We start from the raw sequence: 24512 nt of genomic DNA on the forward strand, positions 1-24512 counted from the left end.
CTTGTGATGATGACTATTTACATCTTGATGCTTACTTCGGTGCTAGCGTGTTTCCCCCGGATTATTTCTATCATCATGCGTGTTCTTGGGCTGAGCGAGCACATGCACGAGTGTGCAGCTATATACCCGTGTATTTTTGGTTACACTTTGTTATGCAATGCATTTACCTTGTAACAGTATGTGCTTGCACTGCTTTGTGTGGTCTGCGTATTTCAGGACTATTCAGTGCATTAGACCCAGGTTGGTTTGCGTCGCTCTGTGTTTTGTATTCATCAATATTTGGGCTTGAGCTTTTGGGGTTGAGAATTGAGCTGGTGTGTGGTTCCCAATATCAAAACATCGTGCTGGTGCTCTGTGTTTCGATTATCGACTGTCAGAGCAGTCACGCTTCATTACCAGAACGGTCAATACTGTAGTCTCTTGACGTGTTTTGTCTTTTTGTGTTTTCGCCGGGGGAATTAGCGGTGACGTTGCACATAGAACGGCAGTGTTGCATGACTGGACGACCCTGCCTCTGCATCTGACTTCATGTCCCCAGGATCTGGTGCAGATACACCAGACAGTCACTTCCTGTAAACACGCAAACAGCAAAAGAAGAGATCCCGCAAATCAGGAAAAACCATTGTGGAAAATATCGAGTAGATAATACACCATTCAATAATCTGGAGTTATTACAGTGGGACAAACACTTCACTGCTCTCTCTCTCTCTCTCTCTCTCTCTCTCTCTCTCTCTCTCTTTCTCTCTCTCTCTCTCTCTCTCTCTCTCTCTCTCTCTCTCTCTCTCTCTCTTTCTCTCTTTCTCTCTCTCTCTCTCTCTCTCTCTCTCTCTCTATCTCTCTCTCTCTCTCTCTCTCTCTCTCTCTCTCTCTCTCTCTCTCTCTCTGTCTCCCCATCCTTCCAAAATACCCTGTAACAATTCCCTCGAATTATTTTATATTCTCAGGATATCATTCTGAACATAATAACTTCTTCCATGGGTCTTCAATCACCACGGAGGGCGAGAATATATCTAAGTCATGCAGTTTACGGGAGGTGCGAGCTGTTATGGATATAGGCTGATATTATTGTGCCAGCTTGAGGGCAGAGACAGAAAGAAGACACTGATTTCTTGTACAACTCACCTACATATAATCGAATCCACAGGGATCGCTCGTACTTTGATCCATCAGGACGCGAAGAATCTTCAAAGCACTCTCAAACACGGAGTTTTACAGTGGGCAGCCAATTTCACAACCATTATGAAGGCCCTCGACGACTACAGGAGATTTGTAGAGGAAAGAACAAGAAGTAACCAGCGACAACAATCGCTTGAAGAAAAAGCAAAGAAAAACTGCTCTCTCTCCAGTCATTTAGATGCTGTTGCCTTTGACAACTGGTTCCATCCAGTGGACGCGACTTTTGTTTGTCCCCAGTGCTCTCCGTTGCTATGCGTCTCGAAGGGGCCGTGACGTCACACTTAACAGCCCCATATGTGTTGGTTTGTTTTGAACTGCCTTCACAGCTGGGCATTATTTAGAAAAGCGATCCTGTCAGCTTTTCTATTATTGTGTTCACATGGCAGAAAAAACGACATCGCTATGCTACGTAAGTTTCTACGTAAGGTGCTCGGTATTTCACTTAGGCTACGTAAGTTTCTACGTAAGGTGCTCGGTATTAATCTAGCCGCGTGCTGTGCACGTGCACTGCAGACATTGTGTTGCAGTCCGTTTTCGGATGTGCATGCGCGAGGAACTTTACTTACTTCTTTGGAACTGCTTCTTGCATGAGCTGTTTCGGATATTTCGTTTCCTGGCTTATTTCGCTTTGGCTCTGCTGAGACCTCCTTTCACGGAATATTACTCAATGACAGGTGAGTTGACCAGTTCCCTTTGATTCATTTGCTTGTGTTGACTCTTTCATTTACGCTGACGTTAACATCATCGTGTGGCTCGCCCCCACGGCACTGACGATCGCCGGGTTCTTGCTTCGACGGATCGACGGCGACCTGCTGACAGGATCGTGCTCAATAGGATCGTACAATGTGGTCATCGCCCCGGTGACGGCCGTGTTCAGTGCCGTTATGTCTCTCCTGGGCGCACGGCTATGGCTGGGAATCCAGAGCCCATCCTTCGTTCCAGCATCGTCATTGGAGCCTCCTGCGGACGAGACTAGTGCTTGCACCATGCCCCGGCGAGCTCCGGCAGAGGTCGGCGACTTGTGCCGACAGTACGCCAAGTGCATTGTCAAGTTCTGCGGCATGCGCCTGATGCCCGCCACTGGCTACATTGCGTCGCCTATCTACGAGTATTCGGAGCAGGAAAGTTGTCAGCGAACAGCAACGGCGTGCGCCAGGAACAGTGCATCACTAACCTGCATGAGCGGCAGTCGTCCGCGTCTGCCTGTGTTTATCCTACGTTACTCCAAGGGCTTGCAGGCAGCGCTCGTCTGCCTCTGGTACAATAACCCAATCCACACGCGACTGCAGGTTCGTGCGGCGAGCCGTGGCGTTGCTTTGCGCGCAGATTGCGGGAGATTACGGCCCGCCGCTTATTACCCTACCAGCACTTGACATCGCATCAGTGAAGACGTGACTATCCTCTTGGCTCCGCCAAGATCCTGCTCTTTCTGTAGCCTTTCACTTGGCTGGCCAGCACCCTCCTAACCGCAAGCTGCTGTGGGTTGTAGTTAACCTCCTAACCGCAAGCTGCTGTGGGTTGTAGTTAAATATAGTAATAATGCAGACTAATGCGTGCGCGCGGCTGATTCGTGCTATGCTGCTATTATTGCTGGCGCTTTTACTGTATGCTCATCTTGCTGCTGGCTACAGTCACGTGCGCTGTACATCACGGTATCCATGTCGGTCAGACGCCTTGCTGCATGCTATGCGTCGTGGCATTCATTCATGCGCGACGCTCATCGTAGGCGGCAGGCGTCGTGGGCACTCAACGTGTCATGCTAAAAGTTGCTTAGTTATATTATTATTTCGATCCGTTCTGTGTGTGGATCACTCTGGTCAGATCGTTCTGTTTCACCCACCCACCTCCCATTTCTCATCTCTCATTTACTACGTGTATCGCCAGCGCTTGTCCACGGCCTTGCTCGCAAGGGCCTTGCTCGCAAGGGCCTTGCTCGCCCGAACGAGGGTATAAATGCGAGCTTACAGCATGTTTAGGGTGCATTTTTCCCAAGTTCACTGGAGTGTAGGATAGAGTTTTGCTTGCAGAATTTCTAAGATCGCTATCAGTGTAACGTGAAGCTACAAAGGAGAGATTCAGTTGCGCGCATTGTTCCTTGTGTTCGAGAACATCCTCTCATTCGGTGACAGCCATGCGGCCGAATAAAGGGAAAGGAGGAAAGAATCGTCGTCAACGAAAGGCGGACCGCACCGACAGCAATCGGATTAGCCAAATTCGAGGAACGCTAAGGTTGAACAAAGTCTGGATCAAGCAAGGCGACATCATACTGATTGGCGTCAGGGACTTCCAGGATTCTAGAGCAGATGACTGTAATTATGAAGTCCAGCCATGAGGAAGCAAGGACGCTGAAGGCCAATGGAGAGTTGCCAGAGACAGCCAAGCTCAGCGACAGTACCACGTTCGCACCAGATGCTGAACATTACCTTGTTTTCGACGACATATCAGAACCTGAAGGTGATGACAGTGATGCAACGATGTGATAAGTGACACAATCGACAATGCTGCGAAACAGTAAAGGAGAGCATACTCCAAGAACAATGCCAGAGAGACAACTCTGTGAAGAAACGCTTGGATGGGATGACGACAGTTCCTTCCTGGTGAAGGAGCTGTTGACCTCCAAGCGGGCATAAACGGTGGCACCTCCCCGCGGTTATGCCTGGTAACTTTTGCATTCAGCTTGCTCCAAGTCGAAACATCTGAAGCTGATTTGAATGCGAAGGGCTAAGTCCACCAAAATCCATACACATTGATGTAGTTTGAAGTAGATCAATTTCAACTCAGTCGTTGAGTACAGGAATAATTATGTACTTGTATCAAGATGAAACGCGACAAACGTTCCCACAGGTTACAGTCTAACGAACCTCTGAACAAATGCGATGAATCACACCTGGCCTTTTAGAATGTCGCGCGAAGATTTTCGGGACGCAACCCGCACGACATTCTCTCAAAAGTGGCCTTGATGACTAAGTAAGTTCTGAACGTTCTCAGAGTCTATCATCAGCGGTATCAGACGAAAAATCTTACTTGAAACCAGAGGAATGAGTGATATACCAATCGAATCAGTATTCAAAACGCTCCGTACTGGTCAAATTTTAGTTGAATCCAATCTATGGAAGCAGTATATATACGCGCTCGAAGTAGGGTGACAGGTACCCGCCCTTGGCGAGCTGAGGGATGCACCACTGTTCGGGCTCACGTTCTCACTGGCCACATGCGGGACCGTACATAAGTACACGACGCACTTGGCCATCTCGGTTAACATCATCGTGTGGCTCGCCCCCACGGCACTGACGATCGCCGGGTTCTTGCTTCGACGGATCGACGGCGACCTGCTGACAGGATTGTGCTCAATAGGATCGTACAATGTGGTCATCGCCCCAGTGACGGCCGTGTTCAGTGCCGTTATGTCTCTCCTGGGCGCACGGCTATGGCTGGGAATCCAGAGCCCATCCTTCGTTCCAGCATCGTCATTGGAGCCTCCTGCGGACGAGACTAGTGCTTGCACCATGCCCCGGCGAGCTCCGGCAGAGGTCGGCGACTTGTGCCGACAGTACGCCAAGTTTAGTGGATTGTGCATTAATGGAATCCGAGCTGATCAGGATGGCATAGAAATATTATTTAGAAGTCCACAGTCAACTGGGAACTTGTGGCCAATCACAAGGGGTACATGGATGCGGCTAATGGGGTTTCTTTTTTTTCTTTTTTTTCGATAGTGAGGAAAATGTTATCAACTCCAAAGCACGAAAAAGGCCAAAAACTAAACCAAGAACATATGCAATATTAAACATGTTATTTATAAAGACAGGACAAGTGAATAATTAGTCAGTCCATTGTTCATGATGATCTCCGACGGTTACGTCGGCAAGCGAGCCTCCGCCACTGCCAAAGCAGCGTGGGCTCCGCAGGAGGGTGCAAATTTCAAACCAAAATTTAAACGCCTACAACCGCGAATGCACATGATACAGGATTTCAGAAGGCTGAAGGAAATCCTGCATCTAACAAATGCCATAACATGAGAGTAATGCTCACCCCTCTTCTCCGCCAACAGATGAGCAATTCGTTTGTACAGTGCTGTTGATGCTGGACCCATTCCGCCACTGGCTGACATGACCGCCGGAACAAAGGAGGCTTGCTCAACCTACACCAAGTGCATTGTCAAGTTCTGCGGCATGCGCCTGATGCCCGCCACTGGCTACATTGCGTCGCTTATCTACGAGTATTCGGAGCAGGAAAGTTGTCAGCGAACAGCAACGGCGTGCGCCAGGAACAGTGCATCACTTATGGCCGGGTTCCACTGCGGCTCCGCGGCACGTAATTTTTTTGGTTTTACCATGGTAACCGCGGCTCGAGCGAGTGCCGCGGATTGGCGGCCTGCCACGGGCTTTCACGTTGCGTTTTGTAGCGTGGTGGCTCGCCGCGATCGCGGCTTGCATTGTTCATGATCACGTGAACTGTGAAATGCTGGCGGGAAACTTGAAATCTGGTCTGAAGAAGCAAGACCGGACGACAAACAACAAGATCTGTTGTGTCTTTCACTTGTTTTGTCAGTTTCAATTTCTTTGTCAGTGTTTCTCTTCCTTCCGTTTGCGATGGGGTTCAATTGGTCGAAAGATTTGGAGCGGGCCACGCTGAAACTTTGGCATGTTGTCAGCAGCCGGTTCCAGAAGCAGATGAAGACAGGCAAAGAAAAGAGAGAGTGGCTGAGGAAAAAATTGGTGGAAATGAAGAGAGATGGCAAACTTCTGGCGAGTCACGGAGAAAATGATGTGGAGGACTTGACTGATGACGTTGTGAAGAATAAAATTGACGGACTCAAGAAGCTGGGCAAGAAGATGATGGAGAAGTGGATCGTTCCTATACTGAAAAGGAACAAAAAGGAGCCCCTACTGGATCAGGAGTGGATGACGACGACCAGCAGCTTGATGGCGATGCGATTGAGGAGGTCGATTGGTCGGAAATCGAAAACAAGTGCAAGTGGCATCTCGTCAGGCTATACTTTGAACTGTTCGGCGATCACCCCACCTGGGGCTGTGGACTTGGAGGAGCTGTCGACACAGCTACTGTTGTTTGTGAGGAATCGCAAGGTGCTACCAAGCTGGTGGTTGCAGCTCCAGTTGGTGAGACCAACTCCACGTCCAGTACATCCTCTGAGGATGATGGCGCAGCACAAGGAGTACGTACAAAACGAAAGCGCCATGAGCTTGTTGATCACGACATGGACAGTGATGATGATGATGATGATGATGATGATGATGATGATGATGATGATGAGCTGCGCTGGTGGAGGTCGGTTGGTGATTCTGGAGCTCTGGAGGTGGCTGGATTTGCTTGCAGACTGGGGAAGCTGGAGAAGAAGCCTTGGATGCGACTGCTACTCTGCTGCTGTTTTCCTGTGTTGTGTTGGGTTTTGTTGCTTTTTTCTCCTATTTTCTGTTCACTTTTTGAGTTAGCAGAGTTAGCATCTCGCCATTGTCTTGAACAGTACCCGCCTGATCAATCTCGCCAGAGCATCGTTCATCAACATCATTGCCACCTACCAGCAGTGGGCCTGCAGGGGCTGCCAGCCTCGCACCTCCAGCCGTTGGAATACTTTATGCCGTGCTGCCAGTGTCAATCAAGTCGAAAGTGTGTGAGATGCAGCTGTGTTCGGCATGGGAGGAAGTGTATTGATTGCTACCCAGGAAGGTCGCTACCTAGCACGTGCAACAATTCGTTATCTGCCTCACAGCCTTCTGGTGCTAGCAATGTCACTCGAACTGTCAACGCGCACCCTGCCAGCCAGCCACTTGCGGTTGGGTTTGCACCTCGCGGTGTTGATTGCGCTGGAGATAGATCGCAAGCTAGCGACAGTGACAGTGATTCACTGCATATAAATTCGACACTTCCGAGGAACTTGGTATGCGCAGATCATGCACGCGCTGGTTCTTCCCCTGCAAGTGATGTAATAACTGATCCATCCTCTCAGATTCAAGGTGATGGCCTTGGCACCTCACGGGCTGGAGCGTCAACATCCAACATTCATCCCACAGGTTCTCAGGTGGAGCTCCTGGCTACCCTAGATGCTTCGGGTCCTGAGTCCTCTGGACAAGCGGCAGACAGCGGTGATGCCGGCACCTCGTCATTACCGGCCGGCGATTTCGGAGGCGCGGTTGGTCGGCCGGCTCATCGCATTGGTGGGCGGAGCGGGGTGGATCCTGCGCCCTCCCTGTTGCCAGGAGCTGCTGCTGTGGGGCAGGGCTCGGCCCAGCCTGCTGCTGCTGCTTCTCCGGCTGCCGCGGTCGCTCGGCAGACTTCTACATCACAGGTCTCTCCTGCGGGTGCCAGAGTTAATACTATGAGCAGTGATGATTCCCTATCTTCGAACACCTCCCTCAACAACGACATATCCCGAGCGTATGAGAAGGTGGTGACCTGGCGGAGAAACTTATTCAACGTTCCATTGGGCTCGGCTGGTGGTGATTTTGTTGACGTGCTCACTGGGCTCATCAAGGGTTTCACCAATGGCTCCTCATTACGACCAGTTGCATGGAAGGCCGTCGGTGTTGCCTGCCACCTGCTTCTCCAGCGTCCGCATGATTCTAAGATGATGTCAAACTATAGCGACCATTTACGGCGTCGACTCACTCTATGGAAATCTGGCCGAATAGATGATCTGACTACTGAAGGAGAGTCCCTTCAGGATCGTCTCAAGCCCCGGTACTCTACCTCGTCTGGTGGAGGAGAGAAGAGTGATATCACATTCAGCAACCTGGTATTTTCGGGAAAAATTAAGTCTGCCATTCGCTACCTGTCCAGTGATTCTTCCAATGATGTGCTGGGTATGACAGATGTAGTGGACGAAGAAACTGGAACTACCGTGAAGGAGGCACTGTTGCAAAAACATCCACCTGCTGCCGAGCCCCCGGTTTCGATACTTCTCGCCGGCGACCCGGAGCCAATCAACAGTATAGTGTTCCAGAAAATCACACCGGAGCTCATCCGACGTCTGGGCCGACAGATGAAGGGGTCCTCGGGCCCATCTGGTCTGGACTCTGACGCGTGGTGCCGGATGCTAACCTGTTATCGCAAATCGTCAGATGGTCTCTGTACTGCTCTTGCCAGCTTTGCCCAATGCCTGTGCTCGGAGGACTTGGATCCGGAACACCTATCCGCATTTACCGCCGCTAGACTTATTCCATTGGACAAACACCCAGGTGTGCGGCCGATTGCAGTGGGTGAAGTGTTCCGCCGGCTTGTGTGTCGTGCCGTTATGCGGGTGCTTGAGTCCGATGTACTGCGTGCTACTGCTCCCATGCAATTGTGCATTGGGGTGCCGTCTGCCTGTGAGGCAGGGGTTCATGCAATGCAGGAGTTGTTCGCACGAGAGGACACGGAAGGCATCTTGTTTGTAGATGCTACGAATGCGTTCAATTCATTGAATAGAAACGCGGCCCTCCATAACGTGCCCTATGTATGCCCCGCTATGGCAAAGGTGTTCCAGAACACGTACAGTTCTTCAATTCGTCTCTTCGTCTCCGGCGGCGGGGAGATTGAGTCACTGGAGGGTACTTGCCAGGGCGATCCGCTGGCCATGGCTCTGTATGGTATCGCTACAGTCCCGATGATTCGGCGCCTCCAGGAATCCAATCCATCTGTGGCTCAGGTTTGGTACGCGGACGACGATTCTGCAGGTGGCCGCGTTTCTTCATTGTCCACATACTGGGGAGACATAAGCCAACTGGGCCCTGACTATGGATACTTTCCAAACCCACAGAAATCAGTGTTGCTGGTCAAGCCGGAGCATGAGGAAGAGGCCCAGCGCCTCTTCTCCGCCACTGGAGTTACCATCAAGACCAGCGGCAACCGTCACCTCGGCGGAGCGATTGGCAGTGAGGAGTTCTGCTCTGCCTTCATGGCCAGGAAGGTGGATAAATGGAAGCAGGTTCTGGATTCCCTGACGGGGATGGCTGTCACTCAGCCTCAGGCCGCATACACCGTTTTTACGAAGGGTCTGTCATCCACATGGACATACCACTTGCGTTGCTCACCTTGTTCGGCTGAGATACTGGCCGAGCTTGATGAGAGGATCAATGATTGCCTGATACCTGCCCTTCTGGGGGATGGCGTTCGTCCTGGTAGCCCTGAGAGAGAGCTGATGTCATTTCCAGTGCGTCTTGGTGGTTTGGCCCTCCCTCTGTTGCAGGATAGTGCACCAGCAGAGCTCGCAGCATCCTTGAGCATCACAAAGCCTCTTGTTCAGCTACTGTTGACTGGCACATATGCGAACCCTCCAAGCGTGCCTGGTGATATGGCAAGGAGCGATTTGTCGGATACTGCCCAGTCAGAGGGCTCCGGTGATACAACCCAGGAGGTTGCCGACCGAGTGAGGCTCTCCAATCATGATCCCGTCCGCGATGCTGTTGGGGACACCCGCCAGCTGGCACGCTCGACTCGGACAAGCAAAATGCGGAGCCTATGCAGCCGGCAACAAGACATTAAGGCGGATTTGAGCTCGGAGCAACAATTTCTTGTTGAAATCGCGTCCGAAAAGGGAGTATCGTCATGGTTGACTGTTGCCCCGCGGTGGCAAGATGGAACCATCCTGAAGAAATCCGACTTCCGTGATGCCCTGTGCATCCGCTATGGGCGAAGGTTGAGTGGGCTACCCGATTCATGTGTTTGTGGTGGCCTCTCAGCCCCGCTCATGCACTTACCTGTGCCACTGGCGGCTATACCATTGCCCGTCACAATGAGGTGCGGGACTTGGTTGCTGGACTACTGAGGGAGGCTGGAGTGGTGGACGTAGAGACGGAGCCCCGGCTATTGCCCTGCAGCAGTGAGCATTTGCCTGGTGGTCGTTCCCTCAACCGATGCGCAGAAGCTCGTCTGGATGTGCGGGCTCGCGGCTTTTGGTCGTGGCAACAGGACGCTTACTTTGATGTGCGGATCACTCATCCCGCAGCGTCTGTGTTGTCTCGATCACAAGCCCTGAGTCAGCTGAAGTCTCACGAGCGAAACAAGAAAAATCAATACGCCAGCCGTGTGGTTAACGTGGAGCGCGGCTCCTTCACGCCACTTGTGTTCTCGACGTACGGCTTTAGTGGCCCAGAAACTACTCAATTCCTGAAATCATTGGCCTCCCTGTTTGTTGAGCGCCATACTGAACTGAAGTACCCACTAGTAATGGGCATACTACGCACCCGTTTGTCTTTCTGCTTGCTGCGATGGGCAGTCACCTGCTTCCGCGGTTGCCGCGGTTCGTACGGCAAGAGGCGACAGCCGAACTCATTTCTGGCCCAGTGCCGCCAGGCGGAGTAGGGTGCTGCCTTTGGCCTCAACTTAATATAATGCCATTTGGTTTTTCCCCTTTTTATTACTCTGTGTTCATTGCTTGTTTTTGTATTGATTTACTTCCTTGACTGCTTTTGTGTTTCATCATTTTCCGGTTGGTTTTGTGTTGATTTCCCCTGTTCACTTTACATATTGTAATGATATACATTTGCTTTGCCCGTAAAAGAGGCTTTTCTCATGATGATGATGATGATGATACTCTCCCAGTAACTCCACCACCAAAGGCAGTGAAGGCTGAGCAGAAGGCGACGCCGACAGCAAGTGGAACGTCCCGGGTGGCGTACCAGCAGCAGCAGTTCCTGACGCAGTATGCAGACATCCAAGCCCAACAACAGAAAAAGGAGCATACATTCCAGGTTTGTGCATGTGTTTATGCATCTTTTGTATGTGTGCCGGTGTGTGTGCGCACATCTGTAATTTTTATGCATGTAGATGTCTGGAATTTTTGATTTCCTGGATATGCAATAATAATTATCAAGAGTGTATAAACAAAAGTATGCAACTGTGGTTATGGGTCAGTGCGCGGCGTGCTGCCTTCATTACGTAACTTGCCTCCATCACGCTCTGAAAGCATGCACTCAAACCCAAAATTGATTGGGCGAGCCCATCCGTTTCCGCTCGATTCGTTCCAGCACTTCCAAGATCTCTAAACTTTTGGCACGTGAACTCCAGTTCCGTACGAAAGTTCATTTCAAACCAGAGGGAAAGTGCGGTGTTTGATTTTGCGCAGTGCGCAGACTGCAGCTGAATGTTGTAATGAAGGCAGCGTGCCGCGCATCTGGCCAATAGAAAAGAGATCACAGTTGCATACTCCTGTTTATGGACTGTTGTGATTATATTTGATTGAATTTGATATACGTGGACTAGTGTAAAGTAAATACTGATTTTGTTATTGTTGCCCCTTTTCTCAATGCTATAGACTTCACTGTTACAACAGACGATGACCCACCAGTCCAACCTGGCAAAGGACCGGAATACTCAGCTGCAGCAAAACCAGACGTTTCAGGCGGGCTTGCTACAGAATATGATGCCATTTCAAGCGAACCTCTTCAAGAATATCCTTCAGGATGATAAAAATGATGAAAAGTAAGTATTAGTCAAATTATATTTGAATGGTTTACGATTGGCACCCCGAGGATTGTTTCTCATCATAACAATTTCTGTTCGAAGAAATATTTCATTAATGTTCAATGTCAATTTTGATACTTGAAGAAGTATAATAATTATTACTTTGTTTTTGAGCAATCTGTGTGAGGCAAGGAGTTTGTTCATGATGCTTCATCTTCTATATCTAATGTCTCTTCATTTGTTTGTCTGCTTGTATGCCTGCATTTTCCCTGTAGGTGATGGTCTGGTGTGTGAAGATTCAAACACGACAGCGTTTGCACAAGCATCCGTTCAGTCACAGCTTGATGGCGACGATATGTGCACAGAGTGTAGAGTAATGCCCTAGGTTTTCTTCCTTCACATTACACATTGGCGTGCATGCACAAAATTACTGCTGCTTATTCTATTCTCCTGTTCTTATGTAGTTGTTTTTCAATATTATCGCTGGTATCCCATGTCAAGGACAATGCTCAGTTGAACGTTTAGTCAGGCTGTCCCGGTACTCTTGATACAGCATACCTGCAGTATCACGTGTCTATACTCTATACTACTTGTTCATATTGCTGTTTTATGGTCAATTCAGAAAGGTCATCGGTCATAAATGTGTCGTTACATTACATTGTAGTACCAACTTGGTGTGTCTAGCAAAACAATATTGTGATCATCATAGCTCGGCTGAACGGGTCTAGCAATGAGTTATTTTTCAGTGTATGCTACAGGCTGTGGACATGAAGCAGTTGGGATTTCACAAATGCAATACATATTTACAGACACACAAGAAGAAATGCATGCAAGCACCAGTACGTTGGAATAGTACTCGGACGCACGGCCAAACTTGCGAGTAACGACCTCGGATACAACCATAAAAAAGCGAGTAATGACACTTCTCATCCTCGGCCACATGCTGTTACTTGAATGTTAAACTGTGTACGCATACACCCGCAAAGGAGCATGTCACATGCCCGGACATGTAGAACCTCCGGCAAATTGTCGGTTCACAGAAAACACATTCGTGTCAGCATCAAAGCTAGCAGCACTCACTAGGCTGAATGGCTCAAACACAAAGCGGGAAAAAATGAAACAATACCCAAATCGGGTGCATGAAAAAGAGGAGAGGGAATTGGAGAATTACAGAAACCCATTTGTTTTTTTGCCCGCAATTTAGTGGTAAAAAGAAATCCTACATTATCTACCGTTACACACATACAAAGGAAGGTAGGACCACCAAGCTTTCTCCAATTTTAGGAACAGAAACGAGAAAGGAAGAAAATATTTACTAGTACACATTCCGGTACATGTAATTGTACATCTGAGTGTGTGCCCAGCGAGAGCAACGATGTTCCATGATGCACGGTGACTTCAGCTGGTCTATAGTTCCCAGACTCTCTTCATTCCTACTAAACCTGATGCAAGGGGAAATTGGCATGTGTGTACGCAGCAATGGCGTTGCGGACACCATCACCACCTGCCTCTCTCTCCGCATTCGCATGCTCATCCTGTCCAGGATGGTGTGCAGCGTACTGCGCTGGATCTATGGTCCACTGCTGCTCAAACGGACAGCTCCAGCGCTCGCACAAGGTTTGCAGCGAGCACGCAACCACAGCAACATCAGCAGCGAATCTAGGATTCCTGATGCTGCTATGCACCAAGATGCGGAACCGGCCTTTCAGTCTCCCAAAAGCTTGTTCCACTACTCTGCGGGTGCGAATGAGGCGGTAGTTAAATGACTGCTGCTGAGGAGCGACAGGGGTAGAGAAGCATTTCATCGTGAACGTGTTGAGGGCAAAAGCGGAATCAGCTACAAGGTATGGCTGGATCGCCATGCCTCCGATTGGCAACGGATCGCTGACCAACCACACCTTGTCCACTATCTTTTGCCTCAGTGCAGATGCTGCAAAGGTTGCTGCGTCTCCAACAGAGCCAGGTCTGCCACAGTTCACGTTGATGAAGATGCCTCTGGCATCAACAGTTCCGAGAATCATTATGGCTGGATATTTTTTGTAGCACCAATAAACATCGCCATGGGCTACAGGCTTCTCAATCTCCATGAAAGTGCCGTCGATCGCTCCCCCACAGTAGGGCAGCCCACACAAGTCTTGGAAATCCGCCATCACTCTCGTTAACTCTGGCCCTTGGGGGAATGCAATGGTCTTTGGTACCAACTCCGTTACAAACACATTGACAGTGTCGTGCACAATGTGGACGGCAGTGGGTTTTCCCACTCCGTACAACAATGCAAGCTGGGCATAGGAGGGAGCATGGGCAAACCAATGCAGTGTAATTGCAAAGACGTTTGCTCGACGACACACTCTTCCTCATGTGCGTGTCCTGCCTGGTCAGAGAGTTCCCCACAAGAACGTGGAGTCTCCAAAACGCCTCGCGTCCCATGCGAAAGTTGTGTTTGTACTGGTTCTCCTCCCAATCAGCAAATCCACGTGCAGTCATTGTTGGCAGACATTGCAAGAATTGACTCTGCCAAATACCAGGGCCGCGCATTGCACACCAAAATCTCCTGCGGGCACGTCCTCGTCTCCAAAAATCCTTGAACATAGGCATACTCAGCAGTGCCATCCACAAAAAGCTAGTGTCAGGGATCGATCGGGTTTTGTGCATGCTGCTGCAATCTACAAGTTCTGCTTCGTCGCTTCCACCTTTCAAAATAATTTCTGTGAATAGAGCAAGAGCTTGAAACGACAGCATGACAGCAAGAACCGTTTTTCTCCTAGGCCAACACGCCATCGTGACAGTCACAGCACCACGAGCAACACCAACAACTACAATCCTGAAGAAAACAACACTACAAAGAAGCTCGAACAAACTGCCAGAACAAGCTAGCTAGCTAGCTGTGGGTAAAGTTTGGAGTTCGAACGTTCGCGCGAAAATAATAATGATCACGCGACTGCGCCATGCATGGTTTCCATGACCACCTGGCCAGAAACTCGAGCCGCGCTAGCCGCGGAACCTCGCGTGACGATTGTAGTGTGGAACCGAGCGGCTTCGCGTCAGCATGCGCTTCTGCCTCACGCAACGCGGACGCGAGCCGCAGTGGAACCCGGCCCTAACCTGCATGAGCGGCAGTCGTCCGCGTCTGCCTGTGTTTATCCTACGTTACTCCAAGGGCTTGCAGGCAGCGCTCGTCTGCCTCTGGTACAATAACCCAATCCACACGCGACTGCAGGTTCGTGCGGCGAGACGCCGCATGAACCTGAAGGCCGTGGCGTTGCTTCGCGCGCAGATTGCGGGAGATTACGGCCCGCCGCTTATCAACCTACCAGCACCTGACATCGCATCAGTGAAGACGTGACTATCCTCTTGGCTCCGCCAAGATCCTGCTCTTTCTGTAGCCTCTCACTTGGCTGGCCAGCACCCTCCTAACCGCAAGCTGCTGTGGGTTGTAGTTAAATATAGTAATAATGCAGACTAATGCGTGCACGCGGCTGATTCGTGCTATGCTGCTATTATTTCTGGCGCTTTTACTGTATGCTCATGCTTTGCTGCTGGCTACAGTCACGTGCGCTGTACATCACGGTATCCATGTCGGTCAGACGCCTTGCTGCATGCTATGCGTCGTGGCATTCTATGTGTCACTCAACGTGACATTCATTCATGCGCGACGCTCATCGTAGGCGGCAGGCGTCGTGGGCACTCAACGTGTCATGCTAAAAGTTGCTTAGTTATATATTTCGATCCGTTCTGTGTGTGGATCACTCTGGTCAGATCGTTCTGTTTCACCCACCCACCTCCCATTTCTCATCTCTCATTTACTACGTGTATCGCCAGCGCTTGTCCACGGCCTTGCTCGCAAGGGCCTTGCTCGCCCGAACGAGGGCATAAATGCGAGCTTACAGCATGTTTAGGGTGCATTTTTCCCAAGTTCACTGGAGTGTAGGATAGAGTTTTGCTTGCAGAATTTCTAAGATCGCTATCAGTGTAACGTGAAGCTACAAAGGAGAGATTCAGTTGCGCGCATTGTTCCTTGTGTTCGAGAACATCCTCTCATTCCGTGAGAGCCATGCGGCCGAATAAAGGGAAAGGAGGAAAGAATCGTCGTCAACGAAAGGCGGACCGCACCGACAGCAATCGGATTAGCCAAATTCGAGGAACGCTAAGGTTGAACAAAGTCTGGATCAAGCAAGGCGACATCATACTGATTGGCGTCAGGGACTTCCAGGATTCTAGAGCAGATGACTGTAATTATGAAGTCCAGCCATGAGGAAGCAAGGACGCTGAAGGCCAATGGAGAGTTGCCAGAGACAGCCAAGCTCAGCGACAGTACCACGTTCGCACCAGATGCTGAACATTACCTTGTTTTCGACGACATATCAGAACCTTAAGGTGATGACAGTGATGCAACGATGTGATAAGTGACTCAATCGACAATTCTGCGAAATGGTAAAGGAGAGCATACTCCAAGAACAATGCCAGAGAGACAACTCTGTGAAGAAACGCTTGGATGGGATGACGACAGTTCCTTCCTGGTGAAGGAGCTGTTGACCTCCAAGCGGGCATAAACGGTGGCACCTCCCCGCGGTTATGCCTGGTAACTTTTGCATTCAGCTTGCTCCAAGTCGAAACATCTGAAGCTGATTTGAATGCGAAGGGCTAAGTCCACCAAAATCCATACACATTGATGTAGTTTGAAGTAGATCAATTTCAACTCAGTCGTTGAGTACAGGAAATAATTATGTACTTGTATCAAGATGAAACGCGACAAACGTTCCCACAGGTTACAGTCTAACGAACCTCTGAACAAATGCGACGAATCACACCTGGCCTTTTAGAATGTCGCGCGAAGATTTTCGGGACGCAACCCGCACGACATTCTCTCAAAAGTGGCCTTGATGACTAAGTAAGTTCTGAACGTTCTCAGAGTCTATCATCAGCGGTATCAGACGAAAAATCATACTTGAAACCAGAGGAATGAGTGATATACCAATCGAATCAGTATTCAAAACGCTCCGTACTGGTCAAATTTTAGTTGAATCCAATCTATGGAAGCAGTATATAATACGCGCTCGAAGTAGGGTGACAGGCACCCGCCCTTGGCGAGCTGAGGGATGCACCACTGCACACAAACAGCAAGATGCGAGGGCACAAAATACGTCAACTAACTATGTTACTTGCCCAGTGAGTCATGAGCGGTTGCCATGGGGAACAAAGTGCAGAGCTGAGGGAAAGTGCCAGGGATACAACAAACTTACAGAGACGCTCCGTTTCCAGCGCGACAAACACCTCGTGAACACCGGGTAGTACTAGTAGCGTGGGTCAGTGTCGCTCCTGGACGGTGAGGCAGACGTCGAGGACCCTCGGTCATTCGCAACGCTGTTGATGTTTGTGCCTGGAGAGCACTATAATTATAAGTGGTGCTCTTCAGGCACAATCTTCCTCAGCCTACTCAAGCTCAACTGATGAGGGGTGAATTCCCCGAAACACTGTGTATTGAGCAGGGAGTGGTGCTTTCTTGCAGGTTTGCCGAGTCGAAGGTTCGATGGACTTCTTGTGTGCTCTGGATGGCAGTCGTGAGTCAGTCAAGTGTCAAGTAAAGTCGGCGGAATAGCGCGAGCTCCGGTGTGGGGAGCAAACCCTTTCTTACAAGTCATCGCCGAAGTCGCAACCATTACTTCGTATTATTATTATTATTATTATTATTATTATTATAGGTGCGCCCAGAAACGGTAAAAAAACTATGGTGTGCAAGCAAGCACGGCAACCAAACTTTGCAAGAAACTAAATTCAAGGACGCGGAAGACGATGGTGAGCGAATCCAAGGCGTACAACGATGCGCAGTGACCGAAAAATCCAAACGAAAATAACCTACTTTGGCTCAGCGGCAGCTTCGCGAAAACACAACGCAGATTGCTAGTTCAAACTCTGAACAGGGGCTTTCTCTTTGCGCTCCGCCTTCTTCCTCTCCAAACATTTCAAAAATATGCTTGGGCTGCTGTACGAGGCCATGGAAGTATTGTTGCTTGCACGCCCACGCCATATTTTCAGCCTAGTGCAGGATCATGGTCGTGTGCCACGAGTGACTGTAGCTGCTATGGACTATGCCTATGGTCAGTCCTGCGACACGATTTTAGGGCGATTACGTAACCACTCTGACATCTCAACTATCATACAAAATGCACTGTATACTAGTACGTGGACGCCGGATGGTCACACTTACTTGGGGAGCTCGAAAAGCTGGAAGTGACGTAACTAGTTGAATACAAGTTCACTGAGTGCGTTGGATTACACACTTGAATAATGGTTCATGAATCCATTCGTGAATCGATTCAAGTGCGATATTTCTTCCAAGCAATCGAACGGCGTGAACATGGTGGATCGAATTGAGAAACCACCCAGGGTTCCCTGTAAAAAGGCGTCACCGCCTGTTGGGAATTCCCTAGTAAAACAAGAATAAATAATAACTTACCTGGTTTTGGAGGCGTAGCGTAAAACCACGCAGGCGTGAGTACTGACGAGTGGTGTCCATGGTTACAAACAGCGACACGTACTCATGTACCTAACAAAGCCTCTTGTTCTGGGCAAAATGAATTTCACATTATCATGAAACCTATCATTGCCCTATTCAAAATTTAATTAACAATACCGTAAAATCCTGCCAGAGCGCCCATCGACGCTTCAGGTGGGGAGGGGCGGATGGGCGAGTCCTACCTAGCGCATTCAGTATCTAGCCTAGTTCAGGGCTCATAGTAGCTGCTAGTACTTGGGTGAATCTAACGTGCAAAACCCCCAGTCGTTGTAGACTAGCGTGTGGTATTAAAAGGTTAAGGCGTGGGTTAACATCACCATACAGACATTGCCAGCTTGGCTAGCGTCGGCATGTAGATCTACGCTCAAAGCAAGCGCCTGGTACTTAATATTTAGAGGGGGCAAAGTAGAACCACGCACACGTCATAATTACTTGTGCGTGGTTCTTGACAGCTAGCAATTATATTGCTAGCTGTCAAGTAGGGTCCACCGTTACAAACAGCGACACATACTTATCATTGCCATGACTAATGTCTATGAGCACTGCCTGAACCCTTGACCTACCACACAGATACCGATACACGTGTATCGCCAGAGCTGGATCGCCCGCGCCCTGCGACGTGACTGGCGGCGAACAAGGGTATAAATGCGAGCTTACAGCATGTTTAGGGTTCTTTTTCCCAAGTTCACTGGAGTGTAGGATAGAGTTTTGCTTGCAGAATTTCTTAGATCGCTATCAGTGTAACGCGAAGCTACAAAGGAGAGATTCAGTTGTGCACATTGTGCCTTGTGTTCGAGAACATACTTTCATTCGGTGACAGCCATGCGGCCGAATAAAGGGAAAGGAGGAAAGAATCGTCGTCAACGCAAGGCGGTCCGCACCGACAGCAATCGAGAGTTAGTATTCAGAAATGATGGCACCGAATACGCACAAGTTACCAAGCTGTTTGGCTGTTGTCGCCTGGAGGCTTGGTGTTATGATGCTAGAAGCCGGATTTGCCAAATTCGAGGAACGTTAAGGTGGAACAAAGTCTGGATCAAGCAAGGCGACATCATACTGATTGGCGTCAGGGACTTCCAGGATTCTAGAGCAGATGTAATTATGAAGTACAGCCACGAGGAGGCAATGAAGCTGAAGGCCTATGGAGAGTTGCCAGAGACAGCCAAGCTCAGCGACAGCACCACGTTCGCACCAGATGCTAAACATTTCGTTGTTTTTGACGACATATCAGAACCTGAAGATGATGACAGTGATGCAACGACGTGAGCAGTGACTCAATCGACAATGCTGCGAAACGGTAAAGGAGAGCATACTCCAAGAACAATGCCGGAGAGACAACTCCGTGAAGAAACGCTTGGATGGGATGACGACAGTTCCTTCCTGGTGAAGGAGCTGTTGATCTCCAAGCGGGCATAGACGGTGGCACCTCCCCGCGGTTATGCCTGGTAACTTTTGCATTCAGCTTGCTCCAAGTCGAAACATCTGAAGCTGATTTGAATGCGAAGGGCTAAGTCCACCAAAATCCATACACATTGATGTAGTTTGAAGTAGATCGATTTCAACTCAGTCGTTTAGTACAGGAAATAATTATGTACTTGTATCAAGATGAAACGCGACAAACGTTCCCACAGGTTACAGTCTAACGAACCTCTGAACAAATGCGACGAATCACTCCCGGACTTTTAGAATGTCGCGCGCAGACTTTCGCGACGCTACTCGCACGACATTCTCTCAAAGGTGGCCTTGGTGAGTAAGTAAGTTCTCAACATTGTCAGAGTCTCTCATACAAAATGCACTGTATACTAGGACGTGGACGCCGGATGGTCACACTTACTTGGGGAGCTCGAAAAGCTGGAAGTGACGTAACTAGTTGAATACAAGTTCACTGAGTGCGTTCGATTACTCACTTGAATAATGATTCATGAATCCATTCGTGAATCGATTCAAGTGCGATATTTCTTCCAAGCAATCGAACGGCGTGAACATGGTGAATCGAATGTTGAGAGACCACCTAGGGTTCCCTGTAAAAAGGCGTCGCCGCCTTTTGGGAATTCCCTAGTAAAACAAGAATAAATATTAACTTACCTGGTTTTGGAGTCGTAGCGTAGAACCACGCAGGCGTGAGTACTGACGAGTGGTGTCCATGGTTACACACAGCGACACGTACTCATGTACCTAACAAAGCCTCTTGTACTGGGCAAAATGAATTATTTCACATATCATGAAACCTATCATTGCCGTATTTAAAATTTAAATAACAATACCGTAAAATCCCGCCAAAGCGCCCCTACCTCCTCCACCCTGGCGGATGGGCGAGTACTACTTAGCGCATTCAGTAGCTAGCCTAGTGCAGGGCTCATAGTAGCTACTGGTACTTGGGTGAATCTAACGTGCAAAACCCCCAGTCGTTGTAGACCAGCGTGTGGTATTAAAAGGTTTAGGCGTGGGTGAACATCACCGTACAGACATTGCCAGCTTGGCTAGCGTCGGCATGTAGATCTACGCTCAAAGCAAGCACCTGGTACTTAATTTTTAGAGGGGGCAAAGTAGAACCACGCACACGTCATAATTACGTGTGCGTGGTTCTTGACAGCTAGCAATTGTATTGCTAGCTGTCAAGAAGTGTCCACGGTTACAAACAGCGACACATACTTATCATTGCCATGACTCATGTCTATGAGCACTGCCTGAACCCTTGACCTACCACACAGATACCGATACACGTGTATCGCCAGAGCTGGATCGCCCGCGCCCTGCGACGTGACTGGCGGCGAAGAAGGGTATAAATGCGAGCTTACAGCATGTTTAGGGTTCTTTTTCCCAAGTTCACTGGAGTGTAGGATAGAGTTTTGCTTGCAGAATTTCTTAGATCGCTATCAGTGTAACGCGAAGCTACGAAGGAGAGATTCAGTTGTGCACATTGTGCCTTGTGTTCGAGAACATACTTTCATTCGGTGACAGCCATGCGGCCGAATAAAGGGAAAGGAGGAAAGAATCGTCGTCAACGCAAGGCGGTCCGCACCGACAGCAATCGAGAGTTAGTATTCAGAAATGATGGCACCGAATACGCACAAGTTACCAAGCTGTTTGGCTGTTGTCGCCTGGAGGCTTGGTGTTATGATGCTAGAAGCCGGATTTGCCAAATTCGAGGAACGTTAAGGTGGAACAAAGTCTGGATCAAGCAAGGCGACATCATACTGATTGGCGTCAGGGACTTCCAGGATTCTAGAGCAGATGTAATTATGAAGTACAGCCACGAGGAGGCAATGAAGCTGAAGGCCTATGGAGAGTTGCCAGAGACAGCCAAGCTCAGCGACAGCACCACGTTCGCACCAGATGCTAAACATTTCGTTGTTTTTGACGACATATCAGAACCTGAAGATGATGACAGTGATGCAACGACGTGAGCAGTGACTCAATCGACAATGCTGCGAAACGGTAAAGGAGAGCATACTCCAAGAACAATGCCGGAGAGACAACTCCGTGAAGAAACGCTTGGATGGGATGACGACAGCTCCTTCCTGGTGAAGGAGCTGTTGACCTCCAAGCGGGCATAGACGGTGGCACCTCCCCGCGGTTATGCCTGGTAACTTTTGCATTCAGCTCGCTCCAAGTCGAAACATCTGAAGCTGATTTGAATGCGAAAGGCTAAGTCCACCAAAATCCATACACATTGATGAAGTTTGTTTCAACTCGGTTGTTGAGTACAGGAATAATTATGTACATGTATCAAGATGAAACGCGACAAACGTTCCCACAGGTTACAGTCTATCGAACCTCTGAACAAATGCGACGAATCACTCCCGGACTTTTAGAATGTCGCTCGCAGACTTTCGTGACGCTACTCGCACGACATTCTCTCAAAGGTGGCCTTGGTGAGTAAGTAAGTTCTCAACATTGTCAGAGTCTGTCATACAAAATGCACTGTATACTAGGACGTGGACGCCGGATGGTCACACTTACTTGGGGAGCTCGAAAAGCTGGAAGTGACGTAACTAGTTGAATACAAGTTCACTGAGTGCGTTCGATTACTCACTTGAATAATGATTCATGAATCCATTCGTGAATCGATTCAAGTGCGATATTTCTTCCAAGCAATCGAACGGCGTGAACATGGTGAATCGAATGTTGAGAGACCACCTAGGGTTCCCTGTAAAAAGGCGTCGCCGCCTTTTGGGAATTCCCTAGTAAAACAAGAATAAATATTAACTTACCTGGTTTTGGAGTCGTAGCGTAGAACAACGCAGGCGTGAGTACTGACGAGTGGTGTCCATGGTTACACACAGCGACACGTACTCATGTACCTAACAAAGCCTCTTGCACTGGGCAAAATGAATTATTTCACATATCATGAAACCTATCATTGCCGTATTTAAAATTTAAATAACAATACCGTAAAATCCCGCCAAAGCGCCCCTACCTCCTCCACCCTTCAGGTGGGGAGGGGCGGATGGGCGAGTACTACTTAGCGCATTCAGTAGCTAGCCTAGTGCAGGGCTCATAGTAGCTACTGGTACTTGGGTGAATCTAACGTGCAAAACCCCCAGTCGTTGTAGACCAGCGTGTGGTATTAAAAGGTTTAGGCGTGGGTGAACATCACCGTACAGACATTGCCAGCTTGGCTAGCGTCGGCATGTAGATCTACGCTCAAAGCAAGCACCTGGTACTTAATTTTTAGAGGGGGCAAAGTAGAACCACGCACACGTCATAATTACGTGTGCGTGGTTCTTGACAGCTAGCAATTGTATTGCTAGCTGTCAAGAAGTGTCCACGGTTACAAACAGCGACACATACTTATCATTGCCATGACTCATGTCTATGAGCACTGCCTGAACCCTTGACCTACCACACAGATACCGATACACGTGTATCGCCAGAGCTCGATCGCCCGCGCCCTGCGACGTGACTGGCGGCGAACAAGGGTATAAATGCGAGCTTACAGCATGTTTAGGGTTCTTTTTCCCAAGTTCACTGGAGTGTAGAATAGAGTTTTGCTTGCAGAATTTCTTAGATCGCTATCAGTGTAACGCGAAGCTACGAAGGAGAGATTCAGTTGTGCACATTGTGCCTTGTGTTCGAGAACATACTTTCATTCGGTGACAGCCATGCGGCCGAATAAAGGGAAAGGAGGAAAGAATCGTCGTCAACGCAAGGCGGTCCGCACCGACAGCAATCGAGAGTTAGTATTCAGAAATGATGGCACCGAATACGCACAAGTTACCAAGCTGTTTGGCTGTTGTCGCCTGGAGGCTTGGTGTTATGATGCTAGAGTCCGGATTTGCCAAATTCGAGGAACGTTAAGGTGGAACAAAGTCTGGATCAAGCAAGGCGACATCATACTGATTGGCGTCAGGGACTTCCAGGATTCTAGAGCAGATGTAATTATGAAGTACAGCCACGAGGAGGCAATGAAGCTGAAGGCCTATGGAGAGTTGCCAGAGACAGCCAAGCTCAGCGACAGCACCACGTTCGCACCAGATGCTAAACATTTCGTTGTTTTTGACGACATATCAGAACCTGAAGATGATGACAGTGATGCAACGACGTGATCAGTGACTCAATCGACAATGCTGCGAAACGGTAAAGGAGAGCATACTCCAAGAACAATGCCGGAGAGACAACTCCGTGAAGAAACGCTTGGATGGGATGACGACAGTTCCTTCCTGGTGAAGGAGCTGTTGATCTCCAAGCGGGCATAGACGGTGGCACCTCCCCGCGGTTATGCCTGGTAACTTTTGCATTCAGCTCGCTCCAAGTCGAAACATCTGAAGCTGATTTGAATGCGAAAGGCTAAGTCCACCAAAATCCATACACATTGATGAAGTTTGTTTCAACTCGGTTGTTGAGTACAGGAATAATTATGTACTTGTATCAAGATGAAACGCGAAAAACGTTCCCACAGGTTACAGTCTATCGAACCTCTGAACAAATGCGACGAATCACTCCCGGACTTTTAGAATGTCGCGCGCAGACTTTCGTGACGCTACTCGCACGACATTCTCTCACAGGTGGCCTTGGTGAGTAAGTAAGTTCTCAACATTGTCAGAGTCTGTCATACAAAATGCACTGTATACTAGGACGTGGACGCCGGATGGTCACACTTACTTGGGGAGCTGGAAACCTCGGAAGTGACGTAACTAGTTGAATACAAGTTCACTGAGTGCGTTCGATTACACACTTGAATAATGATTCATGAATACATTCGTGAATCGATTCAAGCGCGATATTTCTTCCAAGCAATCGAACGGCGTGAACATGGTGAATCGAATGTTGAGAGACCACCTAGGGTTCCCTGTAAAAAGGCGTCGCCGCCTGTTGGGAATTTCCTAGTAAAACAAGAATAAATAATAACTTACCTGGTTTTGGAGGCGTAGCGTAGAACCACGCAGGCGTGAGTATTGACGAGTGGTGTCCATGGTTACAC

At 49.1% G+C, this 24512-nt stretch overlaps 4 protein-coding genes across 4 annotated transcripts; 3 read left to right on the top strand and 1 right to left on the bottom strand.

Moving 5' to 3' along the window:
- Positions 1-13010: 13010 nt before the first annotated feature.
- Positions 13011-13724, bottom strand: LOC135827943 (uncharacterized). The gene has a single exon (XM_065340378.1). It carries the CDS (start codon positions 13722-13724, stop codon positions 13011-13013), a length of 714 nt encoding a protein of 237 aa, XP_065196450.1.
- A 5186-nt stretch (positions 13725-18910) lies between these two features.
- On the top strand, positions 18911-19354 carry LOC135827944 (eukaryotic translation initiation factor 1A, Y-chromosomal-like). Its single transcript, XM_065340380.1, has one exon. The coding sequence runs from the start codon at positions 18911-18913 to the stop codon at positions 19352-19354; it is 444 nt and encodes a 147-aa protein (XP_065196452.1).
- Positions 19355-21051: 1697 nt separating this feature from the next.
- On the top strand, positions 21052-21495 carry LOC135827945 (eukaryotic translation initiation factor 1A, Y-chromosomal-like). The gene has a single exon (XM_065340381.1). It carries the CDS (start codon positions 21052-21054, stop codon positions 21493-21495), a length of 444 nt encoding a protein of 147 aa, XP_065196453.1.
- Positions 21496-23193: 1698 nt separating this feature from the next.
- Positions 23194-23637, top strand: LOC135827946 (eukaryotic translation initiation factor 1A, Y-chromosomal-like). Its single transcript, XM_065340382.1, has one exon. The coding sequence runs from the start codon at positions 23194-23196 to the stop codon at positions 23635-23637; it is 444 nt and encodes a 147-aa protein (XP_065196454.1).
- Positions 23638-24512: the final 875 nt, after the last annotated feature.

Source organism: Sycon ciliatum, chromosome 12 (assembly GCF_964019385.1).
Source record: "Sycon ciliatum chromosome 12, ocSycCili1.1, whole genome shotgun sequence".
In the NCBI taxonomy this organism is placed as follows: Eukaryota; Metazoa; Porifera; class Calcarea; order Leucosolenida; family Sycettidae; genus Sycon; species Sycon ciliatum.